Raw genomic sequence first — 22009 nt, 5'->3', positions numbered from 1 at the left:
CCTGTATCGAAATGAACGGCCACCATTTTCAAAATTGTGTTTAAATATTCATATTATGATTATTTTTCAATTTAACTTCTTTCTCTATATTGTACGCTAATGTGCTGTAGACAGTATAATATACACCGCATAATGAATACGTTCGCATGGATAACTCACTTCGTGAGTAAAAACACTTATTCTTAATACAGTACTGTACTTTGATTAAAGAACAACCTAATGAAAATTATCAAACTCAAAATCGCGATATTTCCTAGTTTACGTAAATGGATGAACTACTTTTCTTCCTTCCTATTCCTAGTAGAGTGATTTGTGTTTTACGCCGGTATCATCGAACTCCAGTCTTGGAGGGGGGAGCAAGCGGTGTTTCCGGTTCTCTAAAGGTATAGACAGGTTAATATTAAAAATGTTAGTAAAAATAAAATGATGTCCCTGTAGTTACTGAATTAGGGAAATTACGTTTTAAACTAAACATGATGATAAAATAGTTCGCAATTCATCATTTAAGATTCATACTAGAAATAGATATTTGGGGTACATTTATTTCTGTGAATTTCTACACATCGCACTATATTATATGAAAGTTATATTTTTCCACCCATTTTCAGGATAAAGAGGGAAAGTAAAGTTAAACTTAAGAGTAAATAAAAGCAGAAACAACAGCTGCTGCTGTTGCTGCAGTGGTAGTTAGAGATACTCACCCCCTGAGACCACGCACAGCAGTTTCATTTCGCGGCCCTCTTCGTAAGGACCAGCCACACTCGGTACTTCCTTGCCCCGGTCGTCGAATATCGTCGGATTCATGGGTGGAGCTACGGAAACAAAGAAAGAACATTTCATATACACACAGTCTGCAAAACTGGTCCATGTTTTAGAGTCAAAAGTTCCTCATTTAGTTTATGTATCATTTAACAACCAAGCGAACTTCCAATCCTTTAATTCTCAACCGGAAAACCAACGAATTTCTATGCTGACCTCATTTTAAACTGAGAAATACGCTAACATAACCAACACATAAATTAAAATAATTGATTTGCAACTTACATACTTACAAATGGCTTTTAAGGAACCCGAAGGTTCATTGCCGCCCTCACATAAGCCAAGCCTGCCATCGGTCCCTATCCTGTGCAAGATTAATCCAATCTCTATCATCATACCCCACCTCCCTCAAATCCATTTTAGTATTATCCTCCCATCTACGTCTCGGCCTCCCTAAAGGTCTTTTTCCTTTCGGTCTCCCAACTAACACTCTATATGCATTTCTGGATTCGCCCATAAGTGTTACATGCCCTGCCCATCTCAAACGTCTGGATTTTAAGTTCCTAATTATGTTAGGTGAAGAATACAATGCGTGAAGTTCTGTGTTGTGTAACTTTCTCCATTCTCCTGTAACTTCATCCCGCTTAGCCCCAAATATTTTCCTAAGCACCTTATTCTTAAACACCCTTAACCTATGTTCCTCTCTCAAAGTGAGAGTCCAAGTTTCACAACCATACAGAAGAACCGGTAATATAATTGTTTTATAAATTATAACTTTCAGATTTTTGGACAGCAGACTGGATGATAAGAGCTTCTCAACCCAATAACAACACGCATTTCCCATATTTATTCTGCGTTTAATTTCCTCCCGAGTGTCATTTATGTTTGTTACTGTTGCTCCAAAATATTTGAATTTTTCTACCTCTTCGAAGGATAAATCTCCAATTTTTATATATCCATTTCGTACAATATAACTGATTTGCAACTGCTAAAATTAAAACGAACATAAACATACAACATAGGTACAGACAAAAACACAGACAGACGCACACAAAAATTCGTCATAACTGAATGTACCATTTATTCTTAGTGCTTCGTCTACCGTATGTGAATAGTACGAAAATTCTCGGCTAGGCTCGTTTTTCCCCAAACCAAACAACTATAGTCAGGTTCGGCGTGTATCCAGTATCATACAGGCATCTCCACATGTCCCGAAACCTTCTTGTCCAAGCGTCACTACGCATTTTTCAAATGGAAATATTCCAGGCTTCACATATATATTTACCGGAACCCGTTCAAAAATCACTTACGGAGACAGGATAATTAAATCTGAAAAAAAGCCAGTAAATTTTAAATTTTTTCACTGTGAAATAATCTTTAATATGTGAAAAATACATTACACAAAATTTAACGCGTATTTATGACCTTCTGCTGTGACGCCATTTGCGAAGTTCTGGGACACAAGGTTTTCAAATGACAGCAAACTTTGGTTGCAATTCCTAGTTAACTTTAATTTTTTGCTTTATTATGTACAAAAACTTATACAGTACATCTCAAAAACAGACCGACAATTAATTGTAGCCTAGTAGAAGCCACAGTGTAAAGAAATATGGCAGTGAAAATCTCAGTCCAATTTTAAATATTTTTCAAGTTATCTTTCTGTAAATTTGTTAAAGTCCAGTCTCTAAAACACCTGTTATTTGTAGAAAAAAAACACTGCCTTAATTTGTTTCTTTTTACTCAAAACATTTCCACTTTTATAATTATGTAAACTCAACCTAACTTAGAGTAATTAGGCAGTGTATGGAGAGCTGTTCTCGGATTCGGCAGCAAATTAGTTGAACAATTCGATGCCAAATAGTAAACAAATGTCCAATGTCCATTATGATGCACACCAACACACTGTCTAATCACAAATAATTTTTATTTGGTATATCAAGAACTATTTGAGTTAGAAAATAGAAATTTTGTTTGTTTCGTGATTTTTTTAACTAAAGTAAATTACATCCCAGAAAAAATTTGTCAGTTTATTTCTGAGACATCCTGTTTATTTTAGACATTATTAATGCTAAATGCATGATATTTGGTACATACATTCTTTAGGCGATTAGAAAAATTTTTCTGTGTAATATAAATTTGTTATTTTGTTATACGTATTTGAAAATATGCCTCCACATTTCCATAAAAGTACCTCTAAAATTCATTCTTAATATGTAATTACGCCAACATTTTCAAAGTCAATATCAAAATTGTGTTCCAAACAAAAAAGGGCTGTTAGGAGTAAAGTAGAACAAATGTAATTTATCTGTAAAATAATAGAAATACCAGTACATCAATTTTGCTTTACAATTTGGGACCCATTTCTTTTCCAAAATTAATTTCGAATTTAAATTGCTGCAGCAGTGATTTTTTTAGTTGGTTATTTAACGATGCTGTATCAACTACGAGGTTGTTTAGCGTCGATGAGATTGGTGGTTGTATTTGGCGAGTTGAGGCCGAGGATTCGCCATAGATTATCTGGAATTCACCTTAAGGTTGGGGAAAACCTCGAAAAAAAAAAAAAAAAAACAACCAGGCAATCAGCCCAAGCGGGGATAGAACCCGCGCCCGAGCGCAACTTCAGACCGGCAGGTAAGCGCCTTAACTGACTGAGCCACGCCGGTGGCTACCAATGATATTGCTATGTACAGAAAATGAAAAATGTGTATCAATTGGAAAAAAACATTTCAAATTTCATCATTTTCTCCCCTTAATTTTGCTAATATTTAAATTGCAAATCGTTGGTTTACCTTTAAAACACCGAAACTGTATTTCAGGAAATTGTACAATACATCAACATAATTTCTCATTCTTTTCATATCCCAGTTAACGAATATTATGCACTTGTTATTTATTAGTACTTTATGCAACGAGCCTATAATGGTAGTAATTAAGACGCGAGTATGTTTATGAAACGAGCGCAAGCGAGTTTAATAATTTTCATACGAGCGTCTTAATTACCATCATAGTCAAGTTTCATACGACTTTTTATGCTCGACCATATTGATTTTTTGCGGCAATTGGTGAAATGAATTTGAGAGAATGTGCTTTGTGAAAGGCAGGAAGATGACGGTGAATTGATGTTAATTTGTGTGTTTTTTTTTCGACTGAGTTAAAATTGTCTATTCTCGCGCTAGTTGTCTTTCGATTACATATCCGAGAATAATCGATACTTGCGCTTTCACATTGCTACAATGGTATTTTCTGATTGGTGGAACACCTGAACTTTAATGAATAGGTGTACTTTAATGCGGTCCATTAAAGGGCTGCTACCAGGTGTATAATTACTACATTTCGGCATGGTTGAGTATAAAAAAATATAAACGAATTTGCAGACTTACGAGTGTCCTCAGCAGATGTGTTTTCAAAATATATAGAGATTTAAAACATTAAGGAATTTTAGAAATAAGCCACAAAAATATTCAGCCGAATTTTTAGTAATTTTTTTACAACGTTATATCGTATAATTTCATTCAGGAACATTTTACGGTATAAGATGTAACTTCTAGTTGCTTAGTTTTTCCTTTACTCTCAATTACATATTAGGTGTTTTCTTTTAATGTGTGCAATTATATTAGTAGGAATTTGTATAAATTATAAGTAGGACTTGATAGGATTTTTTCTCGTTGCCAAACTTTCAGAACGGCCCCGAGGTTCACTCAGCCTCCTATAAAATTGAGTACCGGGTTTTTTCCGGGGGTAAAAGGCGGTCAGAGCGTGGTGCCGACCACACCACCTCATTCTAGTGTCGAGGTCATGGAAAGCATGGGGCTCTAACTCCATGCCCCCCCAAGTGCCTTCATGGCATGTTACGGGGATACCTTTACCTTTTATAAGTAGGAATGCACACATCTCAAAAATGAATAACTTACTGTATATAAGGAGTTTCATTTTCTTGTAGTTCGTAATAAAATAAACTTTAAACTAGACTATTATAATTGCGTTCCTGTGAATAGTAACGTGGAATAAATTTTCATTTTATTATGAAACCCAGTACTTAAAATCATAAGTTATACAAATATTCTTACAATTCTTACATCAATATTATTAAAAGTTTACATTAAATATACTGAGCCCTGAAAGTCTTAAAATTTCAGCTTTATAATAATTTTGCATTCAAGATGTTTGCACTGAATTTAAAATATGTAGCTAATAATGAGTAAAAAAAATTGTTCCTAAAAATTATTTCTCTCGCCTCCAGGTATTCCTAAATGATCAATTATAATCATTAATGAATTAGGTATATCAGATTATGTTTGTAACTTCTAATGCGTTTGCAGTTTAAGTATTACCAAAATTTATGTAGAAGTTTTTTAATCAAATAACTCCACATAAAACAGTATTAGAACGTCTCTTTGCAATTTAATCCAGTATATTAAGTGTTTTTCTACATGCCAATATTTTAACTTAATTTGCAGAGGAAGCTATATGGTAGAAGTGAAATATCTGTTCTTGTGGACAGGGTGAAAGATACAAATTCTTTTGCTGTTTATTTCGTTCAATATACTATGGTCCTAAATTTTTCTGCATTCTTTCAGCTCTTCCCCTTTATTACTAAATATAAATTTGTTTCAGCGGCCCTCACGAATTAACATTGTGTAATCACTGGAATTGTTTTAAATATAGACTATATATCGACCAATATTTAATCTCCCCGGTAAGTCAACATCTTTCACCTAAAATTTGTTTCAAACTGTAATTTCTCTAGCTCTGAACCATGTAAATATGGTTCGCTTTGGAGAATTGAAAGGAATAATCTGTAAAGAACAGTTGGTTTGTTTTAATTATACAAGCATTAAACCCATTCATGCAGTGAACAATAAAATTTTCTTTTTTTTTTGTTTTCACTGATAAATAGGAAAGTGGAATTGAAATAATGCACTCGTTGTGACATATTTTATGGAGAGGCAAATTTATGCCTAGTCCAGCAAATACAAATTAAATAATCAAACAACTCTACCGGATTTTTACAGGAACAGAATCAACGCTAAGCAAGCACCATCATTTCATGTTTTAATTTGGAAAAATACGTCTCGTATTTACTGTTCGATGCATTTCATTTCTAGTATGAGCCGACGTAGCTATTTACATTTTTTTTTACAAAATTTAATTACGTTCTTATTAAGAGTAACATTTTTGACGCTGTTTTAATATTATCGTTAAAGTAAATAGTTAAAGTTGCTTTATTTATGATGGTGAATCAGGAATGATCTTGAAATATTTTCTTTCTTTCTTTTCATTTATTTTATTTTTATTTTACCTTTTTGTTATTTGATATAAGAAAATATAAAATCCTACAATATTTTGAGCTAATTATTGCTATATTAATTAGTATAATAATAATAATAATAATAATAATAATAATAATAATAACAACAACAACAAAAACAACAACAACGGTGTCCAATGCGAAATGTCCATGTAAAAGTTCATAATCTGAAATGAGACACAAAGTCCACATGCAAAAATGTCCACTGTAAATATTACTTCAAAGTTTACTAATTTTTGGTCCTACAGAATATATCTGTTACGGTAACAATGATTATTAGAGGAAGGGGATTCGATCCGGTGCTGTGGATTGAACTTCGGCGTGGCTCAGTGGTTAGAGCACTTGGTATGTAGAACCAAGGACCCAGGTTTGATCCCCTGGACAGAAGCGAATTTTTTTCCTATAATAATAATTAGTTCAAAGTTGTTGCTTAACAAGACATTTCAAAATCTACAAGTTGATATTTTAATAATGCAACGCTGTTACTTAGCGGTCATTAACAATTTTCAGTATGGCTGAAGTAATACTATCATAGAAAAAGAAAAATATATTAGTGAATAACAGTTATGTGTACCACTTCCATTCTAGAAGCAAAAATGGGGAAAAACTGTTTTGGAGGTATGCAAAAATGTAAAGCAAGATAAGCGACAATTACTGATCTGGAAAACACAGTTATTCTTAAGGATGGAAGTTCTCAGCACCTACATGAGGCGTATTAAAAAAAATAGTTAGAAGATCTCAAAATGCACAGGGAATTTGTTGTAGTACCACAAAACAGGCAAATTTTAATAGAATGTAATTTTCTATATTTTCTGGACATTTATGTATTTTGGACATAAATATAATTGCTGGATGTTAAATCGTGGTGGACATTTTCGCTGTGGACATTTCATATGAAGGTGGACATTACAGTTTATGTAAATATTCGTTATGGACATTTATTTCATATAGACGTCATGACAAGGTGGCATTTTGGTAACTTGTAATGTACTGTAATACTGGTTCACTGTTAACTCTTCCAGAATTTCTTCATTTCTGGTAGACTATTTCTGAAATTGGCACATCACGCTGTTCGTCTTATAAAACTCATGTTACATGCAGTTTCAGACTTTTTGATATGTTCTTCACAGCCATAGCATAGATTTGCTAGTCCTAATATGCAGTTAATTCTCTATTTTCTTTCTTTATCTTCGTCAACTGCAAGGGTTAGGCCTGTTAGCCTTATATTCAGACATACAGGATTAATATATTTCATCCCCGTTTCATATTTGAAATTACAAAGAAATAGGAAGAGGCTTGCTCGACATCTTGGTGTATTATTTCCGCCTTTCTTCCATGGGTTGTATATTGTAATTCTTGTATTATTATACCAGTGGTTAATTACATTATTAGGCGGTTTGAATATCGAAAGGTGTCCCTAGAGGTAACAAATTAAGTTAAGAGTTGTAAGGTCAATTTTGCACAATTGTTTATGTATTTCAAAGCAAATAATTAAATTTTAGTCCATTCTGAATTATTTGCTTTGAAATACATAAACAATTGTGCAAAATTGACCTTTTCTGAGCACATACAGCTCTTAACTTAATTTGTTACCTCTAGGGACACCATAAAACGGTGAATAAAATACATAAAAATCGGTAACCAAAACTGCTGTAACTTGTGAAAAAAGTAATTTAAATATGAAAATTGTGAAAAAATAGTTATTTAAATATATAAATTATAAACAAGCCTGTATTTAAAACAAGGCCTGTAACATACTTGGATAAAAATGTCACATGAATGCAAAAACATTTGGCTTATATTCATTTGCATAATATGACAGGCCGTTTCGCTGCTAAATTATAGATAGATTATTCAATGATATTGAAAATATCTGGAGCAAATTTCTGGCATAAAAATTAAATTTGTAGGAGGAGTTGTGAATATTCAAAATACTAATCAAAGTTACAAACATTTTAATAATTTATACAATTTTGAATCAATTGACATGAAAATTTGTTCACTGGCTATTTATGTGCAATATGGTATGTGTACAAATTTTCAAAAGCCTGTCTCAAACGGGTAAGAAAATTCAAATTTCGCCTCGTGTATCCTTAGATTTCGTCTATTCCTCAGGAATTTTATACATAATCCGACACGTGTTAAATATATTTAAAAGTTCGATTAGTAGGCAACTGATAAATGAAATTCTATAAAGAAAATAATAGTGTATTAAGAAAGCCTCCAATATAAAAGTTCAGAATCTTGGTTAGTGAAAAGTATCACTGGGAAAAGATACAAATTTAATGCTCTAGGGCACGTTGCGCTAAAAGAAGGAATAATGTAATCCAAATAGTAAGATAGAAATTTTCTGTTGCAAATTAGCTTCCTAAATATATCCGACGCAATCACATATTGGCACGGGCTCTTTGTTTTTCTTATTAGCTTCCTTAGCTAGTTTATGGTGTAGAATAGTAAGAGTACGTAATAGTAATATGCGTTGCAAGAGCGGTATGTTGACATTTTCATGTTCGAGGAAAATATTGAAAAAGCGAAACGTAGTTGAGCTTTTTTAATTTCCGAGAACTTAAAAACAAACATACCGCTCGTGTATCGTACATTATTTTGTGCGAAGATAGTTTATTACACACCTGAAAGACGAATTTCTAATTAGTTGCAATAAAATCTCCATCTTGGTTTCTGTTTAATGACGCCAACTTCGGAACACCAAAATATCTTTCTTCAACATTGTTGCTGTAAAATATTTTCTGTTTTTACTATACTCCAGCAGGCCGTGATATACGTCTGTCTTTTTTCCCCCCCCAGTCTACAAATGCGAACTTAAAACAAACGGTAAGGTTATGTAATGATTTATTTTTCATTTTAATATTTTAACAATATTATTTATATAACATATTGCAGTAATAACATCGGCATCTGGAATCTCGTTGATTTTTTCACGGCTTCCTTAATGTTACTTGTATCAGGAATGCAGTAACTTTTGTGGAGTAGTAGACTTTACATAATTTTTGCAAATATTTAAAAACAATAATTAACAGTGAAATTTAGGTGAAATTTCAGTGGTAAGTTTCCAATTTATAATTATTACTATGTTAAACGTCTCTAAAAATAATATGTTAAAAGCCTAAGCAGTAAAATGAATATGGCACTTAAGCGGTAAGAAGAGGGAAATTGTTATGTGTATTACGTTGGGAATACTGAATGTGGTATTTCACACTTACCGCGTATTAGTTTTGTGCAGAAAGCAAGCAAATACGATCTCGCACAAAGGAATTTATTAAACATGCTGTATGGAAATGCATGCGACAATTTAATACTAACTATCCAATTTTCGTTGGTGCTCAGTTCATGAAATCGGGACATTAGATCCGTCACCTGATGAATGTTTTGCATGACCTTACATTCTGCGTTTTAAGAAGCAAGTGACACCTAATGTGAAATTCCTTTTAGGTAAGCAAACCCACAGTATCTGTAACAGTCTGGGATTCATAAAAGCCACGTCTTCCTACTTCATAATTTATTTCACTCCTCATCTACAGCGAGTCCATTAGCCTTTCTGCATATTGCACGGTCGTTACTACCAACTACATTACAGCGGCTTTAAACTCCTCCTTATAAATTCTTTAATTTTACAGGGTTTGTTCCAACCACACTGTAACATAAACCCTAATTCCTTAAAGATTAAGAAGTTTCTATGTCTAGGTAATATGTCGCGTTTCTTGCATATATATGTACTCACTGATTCTTTATAAAATGTTGTTTTTATGTAGATAGTTTGCCATTATCATGAATCAAGCTTTTTTTTTTGTTTCGGTGACGTCATAATTGGAGTCCATCTGCTACCGAGCAGTCGAACTTTTCGTCTTTCTCTCGGTTTATATAAAAAGGTTTAATTCCTGCAGGTTTATTTATTGATCTTAGAAAAGCATTTGATACAGTTAATTATTCAATTTTGTTTCGTAAACTGGAATATATTGGTATTAGAGGTATTGTTTTACAGTTGTTTCGGAGTTATTTAAGTGAACGGCATCAATATGTCTTAAAACGTTGCAACAAATCAGAATTCTTTGTTCGTAGATAAATATTAGAACTTCGTCGCAAACAGTAGACACACAAAAAGAACTTAAACCGCACTGCACACGTCTCTCATAACAACCAACTCTTGCGTCATTCCGCCTTATCGCTCGCTGCCTACTCGGCTTGTACTAGCGTAACTGCTGCCTCCGTATTCCGTACAGTAGCGAGCCCAAGTAAAATAAATGTACTGTAGAATCGACTATGGCCGTAGAAATGAAAACAAGACAAGTACAAGAAATGGCATAAATTTCACGTAATAGGGGAATTAACAAGAACCTTCACGTGTACGCTGAAACTTTCTGAAATAGCATAAAAAATGTAACTTTTTTTTCAAATCTTATGTCTCTACGCATGTAGGTCTTTGAAAAAATATATCTTTTAATAAAAAAAAGTCCTCGCAAGAGTGAAACTTCAGCTCTTACAGAGTGGGACTACACGTTGTTTTGTAGTGTTCGTGTTTGGCAGGCACTGTAGGAATGCTTTGACTCGGGCCACGGTATCAGCTGCACCAAACCACTTGTTCCAGAACTGTATCAAGGGTTTTGTTTACACAACTAAAATCAATTATCTTCACACAATAGTGGCAGCAGCGTCCGCCACTCAGCAGCCCTGACTTGGTATGTGTCAGATCCTTGTTCCGGGTTCCTACCTGCCTTGTGCCAGAATTGGGAACAAAGCTTAGTCACTACCCTCTTCCTCTTATCCTTAATTCTTCAATTCTTTATTCATTTCTGATCCGTTTCTCTGCTCCTTCATAGCTTCATATTTTATTTCATTCATTCAATTCTTCCTTGCGACTTATTTAAACAGGTATTTTTTTTTATCTTAGCATAGCTATAAAATCATTGTATTCAATTTAACTATCTAAGAGCATCCAAACATTAATCTTACGTAAAAATACACAAAGAGTGGAAAGAAACTCAAATTAATTCCCACGAGTTCCAGGTTGGATCATTAGAGGCAAATTTTGTCCATGTTTTTGATACGACAAATAAACTATTGACAATTTAAAATTCTGAACTCATTTCTAACATTAGACATGGAAGATTGGTGAATACTTGCGTAGAAATTATACCGTAATATCATTAATTTCGGGAGATTTTTCGAAATATTTCAAACAAACAAAAAATATAGTTTTGCTCGCTTTTACTTCCTTTACGAGATAAAAATTGTTTTATGTGATATATTTCATAGCGTGTTTTGGAAAAGCCATTGATTTAATTCCTAATATCCTCACAGTCAATTTCAAAGAGCAGTGTATTAGCTATGATAATAATTGACTAAAAGAATTTTCTCCTCTCAATGTGTACAAATTTGACCCGAACAATAATGTAACATTGTAAAATTCCTTTGTATAACGAAATGTCACATTTGTTCAGATCAAATTTATGCACATTTGAAGAATAAAACTAAACTTCTTTCAATCATTTATTATCATTGTACAGTAGTGACAAAAAAAACCGGACAAAACCTATATAGCTGATTTCAGAACCTTGTTCACTCCAGAGCACGATAGACCGGTAAGTAAGACTTTCGTGGTTCGAATCCTGCCTAGGAAGAAAACGTTTTTCGGTTCCTTATTCAAATTTATTCCCAATATTTTTCCACTGCAACGATATTTTACTGCTTAAATAATTATTATTCCCAGAACATGAATTTAACCATCAATCGAAAAGTATTGGGAATAAATTTGGATAAGGAACAAAATAAAGTTTCCTTCCCAGGCAGGATTCGAACCACGGAAGTCTTAGTTACCAGTCTATCGTACTCTGGAGTAAATAAGGCTCTGAAATCAGCTACAAGAGTCGGTCCGGTTTTTTTTTTTTTGCCACTACTGTAAACTGGTCTCTTAAATTGACTGAGCACATTGGGAATTAAATGAATGACTTTTCTAAAACACGTTATGAAACACGATGAAAGAGTAATGAAACGGAGAAAAATTCTCTCCGGCACCGGGATTTGAACCCGGGTTTTCAGCTCTACGTGCTGATGCTTTATCCACTAAGCCACACCGGATACCCACCCCGGCGTCGGACAGAATCGTCTCAGTTTAAGTTCCAACTCTTGGGTTCCCTCTAGTGGCCGCCCTCTGCACTACGTCATAGATGTCTATGAATGTAGGACTGAAGTCCACACATGTGCTGAGGTGCACTCGTTTTGAGCGACTAGTTGGCCGGGATCCGACAGAATAAGCGCCGTCTTAAATCACGGTGTGGCTTAGTGGATAAAGCATCAGCACGTAGAGCTGAAAACCCGGGTTCAAATCCCGGTACCGGAGAGAATTTTTCTCCGTTCCATTACTCTTTCATCGTATGACGACGCAGAATATCTGCATGGAAATATCATATGTACTTCGGTACATTAAAATAATTTATACGTTATGAAATGTTTCATATAAAACAATTTATGCTCGACCATGCCGAAATGTAGTAATTATACACCTGGTAGCACACCTTTAATGCATGTCATTAAAGTACACCTACTCATTAAAGGTCAGGTCTTTCAGCCAATGACGACTCAGGTTACAACTGTTCAGCCAATGACAGGTCAGCTTTCTACCGTTATAAAACCGCAAGTATCGATTATTCTCGGATATGCAATCGAAAGAGAATTAGCGAAAAGCCACGGAGGCTGGAAATCCAATACTGTCGCAGAAGGTTATGTTCTGTTACTATAATAATTAGCTTTAATTGTAAATAATATTCAAATAAATTCAATTTGTCATCTCGTTTTTCAATATCTAATTTTATTTCAATGTTATCTCTGTAGGTTCTTATGGTCTAGCAAGGTCACTGTGGACATCTGTTCCTCGGAAAAAATCAATACTTTCGCGTCTGCGCCCATCTCACAACATACGGGACATTGCTCCAGGTCACATACAATAAAATTAATAATATCAAGTTAGAATTATGGTCGAGCATAAAAAGTCGTATGAAACTCGCCTATAATGGTAATTAAGAAGCTCATATGAAAATTATGAAACTCGCTTGCGCTCGTTTCATAAATTTCCGTACTCACTTCTTAATTACCTCCATTATAGGCTCGTTGCATAATCTACTATTTTATCACCAAAAGAAAGCAAAAACGAGCAAAATTATATTATACCATTTTGTTCGAAATATCTTAAAAAATTACTCTCTGAAATTAATTAGATTATTTACGGTTCACTATGTATACTACTTAACAGTAAGCGTAAACATGCTCATACATATTTTCCAAGGAATAAACCTGTGTAAAGAATTAGCGGTGTCGTAAGTTCCTGCACAGTGACTGCCCCCTTCATTGCTGCGTTAGTTACGACTATTCGGAGAGGCGCCATTTCCATATTATCCGAGAACAATATCAGACGTCTTAGCGGTGGAGGGGGGTTGTAAGTGGACATGGGTGTAACTCGGTTGGACATTTGACTTAATGTTCAGCTGCTTGTAATTGCTTGTTCTGTAGCAATTACATCTCTAGAACTATAATTGCGAGAGTTACAGCTCTCTGGCAAACGCATCGCAGCAGACAAGGCCTTAAATGAATTTGGAATTTATAGACTAATACTACAGCAACGCATTCTGCCGGATACTTCCTAAACAGCTATACATCTAACCTCCTTAGAGTCTTGGGAATGATTATAGGATGGTCGTATTCTTAGCTTAGAGGCGATACATCTGCAAGTTGGAATGAGGGTAACGCTCTGTACATGCAAGTGAATATCTGTGGCTCCAAAACAAAATGTGATATGGTACTGTCTTCCTCCGACGAGTTTAGCGCTGGGACCCGAGGTATTCTTGCCATCGGTGCGGGGGGGTTGCAGGTAGATTCTTTTGTTGCTACAGCCAAGCAGAGCCGAGCGGAGTGGGAAGTATTAATCGTCCAAAAATATGCAGTCTTCAGATTATAGCAGTGTGTAAATATTTCATATACATACTGCTTACCTAGGCCTATATGGTTTTGTTATTAATATATTAAAGATATTGTTGCAATTTTTGCTCAAACATCTCCTGATGTTAGATATGTTAATATTATATGAAATTATATCTTAAAATACAAATCAAGTAGTTTTACTTCTGAAGTGAGTTCAGCAGTAGAGTGTATTTAAATTGATTACTTTACATATTTATTTCAATACTACTAATCGCTAAATTTTATAGTATGATTCTTCTTTTCATTTATATTATTGTAGTTTTATTATAATTTTTCTTTTTATTCATTTTATTGTATTTGTATTTCTGGTGGTTTGATGGCCTTAACTTTACCATAATAATAATAATAATAATAATAATAAATAAATATATATATATATAAACACGTAAGTACGAATGGTTGTATCTCTATCTCGCCAAAAATAATTTAGAAAACTAATAGGCATACTGCTCTCGTAAATTGGGCGAATGTTTTCAGTATGATTGTACTTCCTTCCAGACTGCCGCTGTCACTGTTCCCTCCCACTCCAGTACCGCGCTAGACTAGTCGGAACCGCATTCCTCTCAGCACTAAACTCCCCAGAGTAAGACGGTATGTAAGTTGTCGCAGTTTTTCAGGAGCAAGCATTTAAAATTTTAACTTATGCTGAAAGACAGCTTATCAACTACAATTAATAATGGCAAAATATAATCTTAAAATGTCTAATCACAAAACAAAAACAATAGCCTTTGAAGGAGTTGATCACAGAAGATGTAAAATAGTTTTAAATCATGAAATCATAGAACAGGTATGTCATTTAACTATTTAGGCTGCAATATATCATACTTGATAAGAAGCTGTACACAGGATGCAGTGATGCTGGCGCAACGTATCAAATGGAAATGGGGCGGACACGTGAGTAGGATGGACTGCAGCAGGTGGACGTATGCCTCGACCATGTGGGACCCACGCATTGGGAAAAGAAGCAGAAGACGTCCAAGGAGAAGGTGGTCGGACGTGTTCAGGAGAGAGGCTGGAGCGCAGTGGACGAGAACAGCGAGAGACAGGCAGGCATAGAAAAGATTGGAAGGAATTACGAACACTATGTAAACTCTGTATAGTTGTGTATTGTTTATATAGTTATTTTGTGTGTGTTTGGATAGTTTGAGTCCGTGTAGAGTTGGTATAGTTCATTTATTAGGTTAACATAATTTTTGTGTTCAATTGTATGGTTTTTGTGTGTTTAGTTTAGATAGATTTTGTGTGTTTAGACTGTATAATTTATGTGTGCAATTTGTATAGGTTTTTGTGTGTTTAGTTTGTGAGTTAAGACTGTATATGTGTTCAGTTTGTATACATTTTTGTGTGTTTATTGTGGATAGTTGTGTTCAGATTATAATCTATGTATGTAGTTTACATAGTTTTTTGTGGATGTTTAGTTTGCATAATTTATGTGTTTAGTCTGTATAGTTTTTCGTGTTTAGTTGGTATAATTTGTTTATGTGTTTAGTTTGTAAGTGTATAGGGTAAGCTCTCTTGGACTGGCTCGCCAAGTGTAGTAGACCTTCAGCTCACCTTAAACTACTTAAGGAGGCCGTTGCCCTCATGGAATTTCAGGATTTTCGTATTTCGTATATCATACTTATAAGAACAAGACGTCGAAAATAAAATTAGTAAAATTCAACAGATGTGTGGATCAGAACAAAGGACCTTAAAAAATAAAACACAACGGCCAACACAACTAAAATATTATACAACGTTAGCTGTCCCACTATTAACCTATGGTTCAGAAAATTGGTCTATAAACCGAGCAACTAAAAAGAAAATTGAAACCAGTGAAATAAAATTCCTTCGAAGTGTTGCTGGTCGTATTCTTTTAGATCATCAAAAGAACAAAAATATACGAGAACTAAATATTTTTAATTAGACTGAGAAAATACAACAACAAAATCATAATTGGTACCAACATATAAGAAGAATGAATGACGACCGGTTACCTAAAGTAATACTGAAAATTTGGTAGACCAAGAACAAGATGGTTAGACATAAACTTTGAACACGGAACGGGCCAATAGGCTTAATCCCTGTGGTTGATGATGATGATGATGATTAATGCTCAAACTGGTCAGGAAGAGGAAAGGAAATTGGCTGAGTCACTGGATAAGAAGAAACTGCCTACTGACGGATGCTCTGAAATGGATGGTGAACGGGAGAAAAGTTCGGGGCAGAAGAATGTATCAGGTGATACACAATATTAAGATATACGAATCGCATTCAGAGACTAAGAGGAAGGCGGCAAGTAGGAAAAACAAAATTGAGAATGCTCGATTTGCAGTGAAAGAATTGAGATTGAGAGAAATATATTTTGAAAGATCTCTATTAATTGCAGTACAGAATTCCCAAACTTTTTTTTTTTTCACTATAAGTTCAACACAGTCTTAACACAATGTGTGATATTTGCAAGTTTATTTATTTTTCTCCAAACATCTACTAAGGAACATTACGACGAAGTGAAGAGAGGCGAATAGAAGCATTTGAAATGAGGATATGGAAAAGGATGGAGCATGTGAAATGGTCAGAGTAAAAAACGAAGCTGTGTTGGAATGAGTGGATGAAGAAAGAATGATTCTGAAACTGATCAGAAAGGAGAACAGAAATTGGCTGCGTCACTGGTTGAGAAGAAACTACCTACTGAAGGATGCACTGGAAGGAATGGTGAACGGGAGAAGAGTTCGGGGCAGAAGAAGATATCAGATGATAGACGACATTAAGCTATATGGATCATATGAAGAGATAAGGAGGAAGGCAGAAAATAGGAAAGACTGGAGAATGCTGGGTTTGCAGTGTAAGATCTGGAGTAATTAATCTATCATGGAGTAATGTTATTTTGAGTGAAGTTTCATCAACTACAAAGCTCTGCTTATTCTTAGAACGTATTTGCTTTAAAAGGATTAACAGTATGTATTACTTATACAGGGACATCATTTTATTTTTACTAAGATTTTTAATATTAACCTGGCTATACATTTGGATCAAGATTGAGAACAGCAAACACCGTTTGCTACCTCCTTCCACGACTGGAGTTCGATGATACTGACGTAAAATACAAACATATCACTTCACTAGATATAGGACGGAAGAAAAGTATTTCATCCATTTACGTAAACTAGGAAATATCACGCTTTTGACTTTAATAATTTTCATTAGGTTTTTGTTTAATCAAAATACAGTACAGTATTAACAATGAGTGTTTTTGCTCACGAACTGAGCTGTCCATGCCGACGTATTCATTATGCATTGTATAATATACTGTGTACAGCACATTAGCGTACAATATAGAGAATGAAGTTAAATTGAAAAATAATCATAATATGGATATTTAAACACATTTTTGAAAATGGTGGCCGTTCATTTCGATACAGGCTTCAGTTCTAATGTGTGTAATTCCAATTACCAGTTTCGTCCTTCGTACTAGTAACTGATGTTGAAATAATTCTGTACCTACTCTGTAAGAGTAAATTCAATCTTCACTTCTGCTCGGTCCGAAAAAATAAAATTACTCAGACATGTTATCTACTGTTCGTAGTTATGTAGCAGGGTCGTAGAAAGGGGGGAAATCACGTGACAGTTAATTACTTAACGTGGCCCTTTCATTTAAGTTATTTTAAACAGTTGTATAATATTACGTACACGTCCAATTCCTAACAGAAATTGTTTTCAGAAAAAGAGATGAGACATCCCAGCCACTAGTCTTTACAGACGAGGAACAGGAGCAGGTGGGGGGGGGGGGGAACCGGCATGCGACGTAGGCAAACGGACGACAGTACCTGTACGAAAATATGATTCAATATTCAAAGCTCTTTCGTCACTGGAAAACGCGAACATATTTCTGGAATGTACTATACTCACTAACTCCGTACTGCTTACTATGACCGCATACGCGCCCTTGGTTCTGTGTGGAGAACGGTTAGAAGTTTACTAGTAGAGAGAGTGGGAGTGAAGTACATTAAAAAATTCAGCTACAATAAAAATTGAAGTAAAAATAAAATGATGTCCCTGTACACACTTTTATTATAACAGTTTCTTTAGTTTATGAGAATACTATTCTTAAGGCAATTTTAGCTTTATACTTATTTTGTATCAAGCGGTGTCCAGATCTGTAGTCACAACATAAAAGTAATCAATCGAACTCACGTTATGAAGATGGAAGCCTGCTGTTACAAAATATGTCATAACGTCCTTATCGATTTTACAACACCAGCAGCTCCGTATAAGACTCTCATAAAATCTATGCTATTGCAGAAGTTCGGGACAACGATGTGGGTGAAGGAGGCACCAATAGTTTACGGATTATCTCGAATTTAACACCCTTCACTTATCGGCTTTGGACAGACGAGAGACTTCGAGATGGCCATTTTGAGTTTGGTCATTACAAGTTACAATTACGGACTTGTTATGATACGTACAGATCACTATTACCTTAAGTTCACTGTGGAACTGTGATAATGAGTTACTGGAGAGTTACGACTCGTCTTACAGGGCGAATCCTCTTACTGGCTCAGGGGAAGAGTGACGCATCAAACGCTAAATGAAATGTTAGTGCTCAGTAAACAGCTCAGGGATAACCAAACTTTTATGGACAGTAAAATGACGCATTCAGCTTTAGGCCTATACAGAACAAAAGTGCTGGATTATGACAATCACTGGCGCAATATGAATGGTTTAGTGTAATAAATTAGCACTTAATGTCGATAAAAAACAATGAAATTTTTTTTATGCGCGACCGTGCCGAAATGTAGTAATTATACACCTGGTAGCAGTCCTTTAATGCATGTCATTAAAGTACACCTATTCATTAAAGTTCAGGTTTTCGATTATTCTCGGATATTCAATCGAAAGACGAGGGAAACGTCACGGAGGCTGGAAATCCAATACTGTCGCAGAAGGTTATGTTCTGTTACTATAATAATTAGCGTTAATTGTAAATAATATTCAAATAAATTCAATTTGTCATCTCGTTTTTCAATTCTAAATAAATTTCCAGGTCATACATTTTCTGCATTACATCAAGGTCAATGACATTATTGTTCCTCGGAAAAAAATCAATACTTCCGCGTCTGCGCACATCTCACAATTCAAGAGCTATAAACAAGGTCACTTCCGATCTTCTGTCAGATGCAAATAAAATGTATACTTCTGAATAATTTAAAGTTATAAATATGGTCGAGCATAAAAAGTCGTATGAAACTTGCCTATAATGGTAATTAAGACGCTCGTATGAAAATTATGAAACTCGCTTGCGCTCGTTTCATAAACAAACATACTTACGACTTAATTACTATCATTATAGGCTCGTTGCATAATGTACTATTAATACACAAGTATATTTACTGAGCCATACATAACAATGATTTGAGGAACGATTATAACATGAAACTATGAAGAAATGGAAAACATACAATGTAATTAAATTTAGTAGAACTAATAGAGCTCAATATACAATACAGTAAAATCCCTCGTAACCAGCAATCAAATAGCCGACAATACCAAAACAACGGCACCTTTGGCTAGGCCAAAAAAAAAAAAGAAAGAAAGTTTAAATCTGCCACATTGCCATAGTCTGGGCCGTCAGTTTTGCCACATTAGGAAGTCCGAGCGAACATTAATTTTGAGTGAATATTCGAACCTAATATTAGAGTAGAAATTAGCTTATAAGATGAAAACTCTAGGTCATTGGTTTCCAACCGTCTGCATTCGCGGCAAATGCTACAAGCAACGCATTTTCAGTGAGGTTCACTATGCTGTGAAGTAAAATGGAGAAGGTACTCTTAAAAACAAATGCGTTGCTAACTCTGAATACACTGTACTAAGTAGTAATTTTTTCTGTCATACGTTTAGTACTAATCATGACATTCATTATTTTGATACAAGACACAACTCAGATTTCCATGTATCCTCAGCTAGTCTTTGCTATTATAAAAAAAAGGAATTCATTATTCATGTATTACGATCTTCAGTACACTGCCTAATTGTCTTGAAGCTTTGCATGACCATGAGAGAAGGTTTAGAACAAAATTAACCATTTTGCTACATACACATACCCAAAAAACCCAAGTTATTAACATTTAAGAGAGAAATGGAAATATAAGCTACCAAAAACTGTTTTAACATTTATGCCTTTGACATTTGAGGACTCTGCCCACTCTTTCTGTTAATACACTGACGTTATTAATATAATCGGATTTGGGTGACTGAAATTATGTTTTGAAACAAAGAAGTTTCAATTCCAGCCAAACGTAATAAAACATAACCGGGAAACGACGTGCATGGTTACGCCCCACGGTCAGATAAGATGCAGCAGATAAAAAAGGGCCCCTGTTTTGTGGGCATAGTTGCGTCCCGTTCCCATTAGGTAGAGAAAAGGGGCATTTCATAGTTGCGTCCCGATGAAATAATAAGCCATACCGTGAAAGACTCCATTTTTTTAAACCACGTGATCGAGGAATTCAGAAGCGGTAAAATAGACAAATACATGTTCTTAAAAAAATGCAGCTACCACTATAATATTTTAAGTAATTTATTCATTTTATGACAATCACTTCCGTTTGTACTATGCCCTCTCCATTAAGGTACCCGATTTCAATGCAGCTACCACTATAATATTTTAAAGTAATTTATTTATTTTATAACAATCACGTTCGTGTGTACTATGGGCATCGGGGCGCAACTATGCCATGTCCATTCTGCTACCTGATTTCTTCGGGGCGCAACTATGCCATGTCCATTCTGCTACCTGATTTCTTCGGGGCGCAACTATGCCATGTCCATTCTGGTACCTGATTTCTTCGGGGCGCAACTACGCCATGTCCATTCTGCTACCAGATTTCTTCGGGACGCAACTATGCCATGTCCATTCTGCTACCTGATTTCTCCGGGGCGCAACTATGCCATGTCCATTCTGCTACCTGATTTCTTCGGGGCGCAACTATGCCATGTCCCTTCTGCTACCTGATTTCTTCGGGGCGCAATTATGCCATGCCTAGGCCTCCCAATTGACCGCGGAGCGCAACTATGCCATACCGAACGAATATGCCTTCACAATGAATTCATTATTATCCCTACAGAAATGAGGATCAATAAATGCGGGGAATATAAAGGCAGAAATAATTAATTAAACATAGTCTAATTGTAATATTGCGATATTATTACCAAATGAATCCAATTCCCTATAATAATAATAATAATAATAATAATAATAATAATAATAATAATAATAATAATAATAATAATAATATCATAACCATCATTACTACTATCATTTTTATCATTATTATTATTATTATTATTATTACAAAAAATGTAAACAGTTCATTGGCGTAATTATGTCTAAATCATTTCGACTGTTATTAATTTATTGCTTTCTTGTCTAGAGACTAGGCCTCAAGGAATATGGGATTAGTTATCAAGAAATTGACGAAAAGCATTCGTCGTGTTAAGGGGATGCGCTACTGAATTTTCTAATTTCTACATTTTAAGAGATAATGCATTGATATTTTAACAGCATATTATGATCATGATTGTGAATTAATCAAGAAAATTTCAATGATCTAAGTCAAGAAATAACTCTTTTAAAAATAAAATTTGAAAATAACACGTTTATTTTGGAAACCGTTTTTTGGAATCTAAAACAAGGGTTTTCTATGTTTTTTATAGTGCATATTATAGCTGAAACACAGGTTGTGGTAATGGAGCATTGGAATTTAGCATATGAAGAGTAAAATAAAAAAAAACCATGACATTTCTTCAAAAACGGTCATTTTTCAGTAGCGCATCCCCTTAAACGTAATTTCGGGAAGCATAAAGAAAGAAATTGAGAGAAATATAACAATATTTACAGAAAACAACGAGTCAAAGACACGATAGAAGAACAAATGTTAGAGGGAAGTGAAATAGGAAGAGGAATACAAGTATAAT

At 34.7% G+C, this 22009-nt stretch overlaps 1 protein-coding gene across 1 annotated transcript in view; it reads right to left on the bottom strand.

Annotated features, from left to right (window-relative positions):
- LOC138700581 (nephrin-like) overlaps positions 1-22009 on the bottom strand; it is a 1373770-nt gene that overhangs the window by 447851 nt on the left and 903910 nt on the right. Inside the window, exon 4 of the mRNA XM_069827162.1 lies at positions 702-812. Within this exon, the coding sequence (XP_069683263.1) occupies positions 702-812 (111 nt within the window). The remainder of the gene's footprint in view (positions 1-701; positions 813-22009) is intronic.

The sequence above is a fragment of the Periplaneta americana genome, chromosome 5 (assembly GCF_040183065.1).
Source record: "Periplaneta americana isolate PAMFEO1 chromosome 5, P.americana_PAMFEO1_priV1, whole genome shotgun sequence".
Classification (NCBI taxonomy): domain Eukaryota; kingdom Metazoa; phylum Arthropoda; class Insecta; order Blattodea; family Blattidae; genus Periplaneta; species Periplaneta americana.
This window is presented reverse-complemented; position numbering and strand designations above follow the sequence as displayed.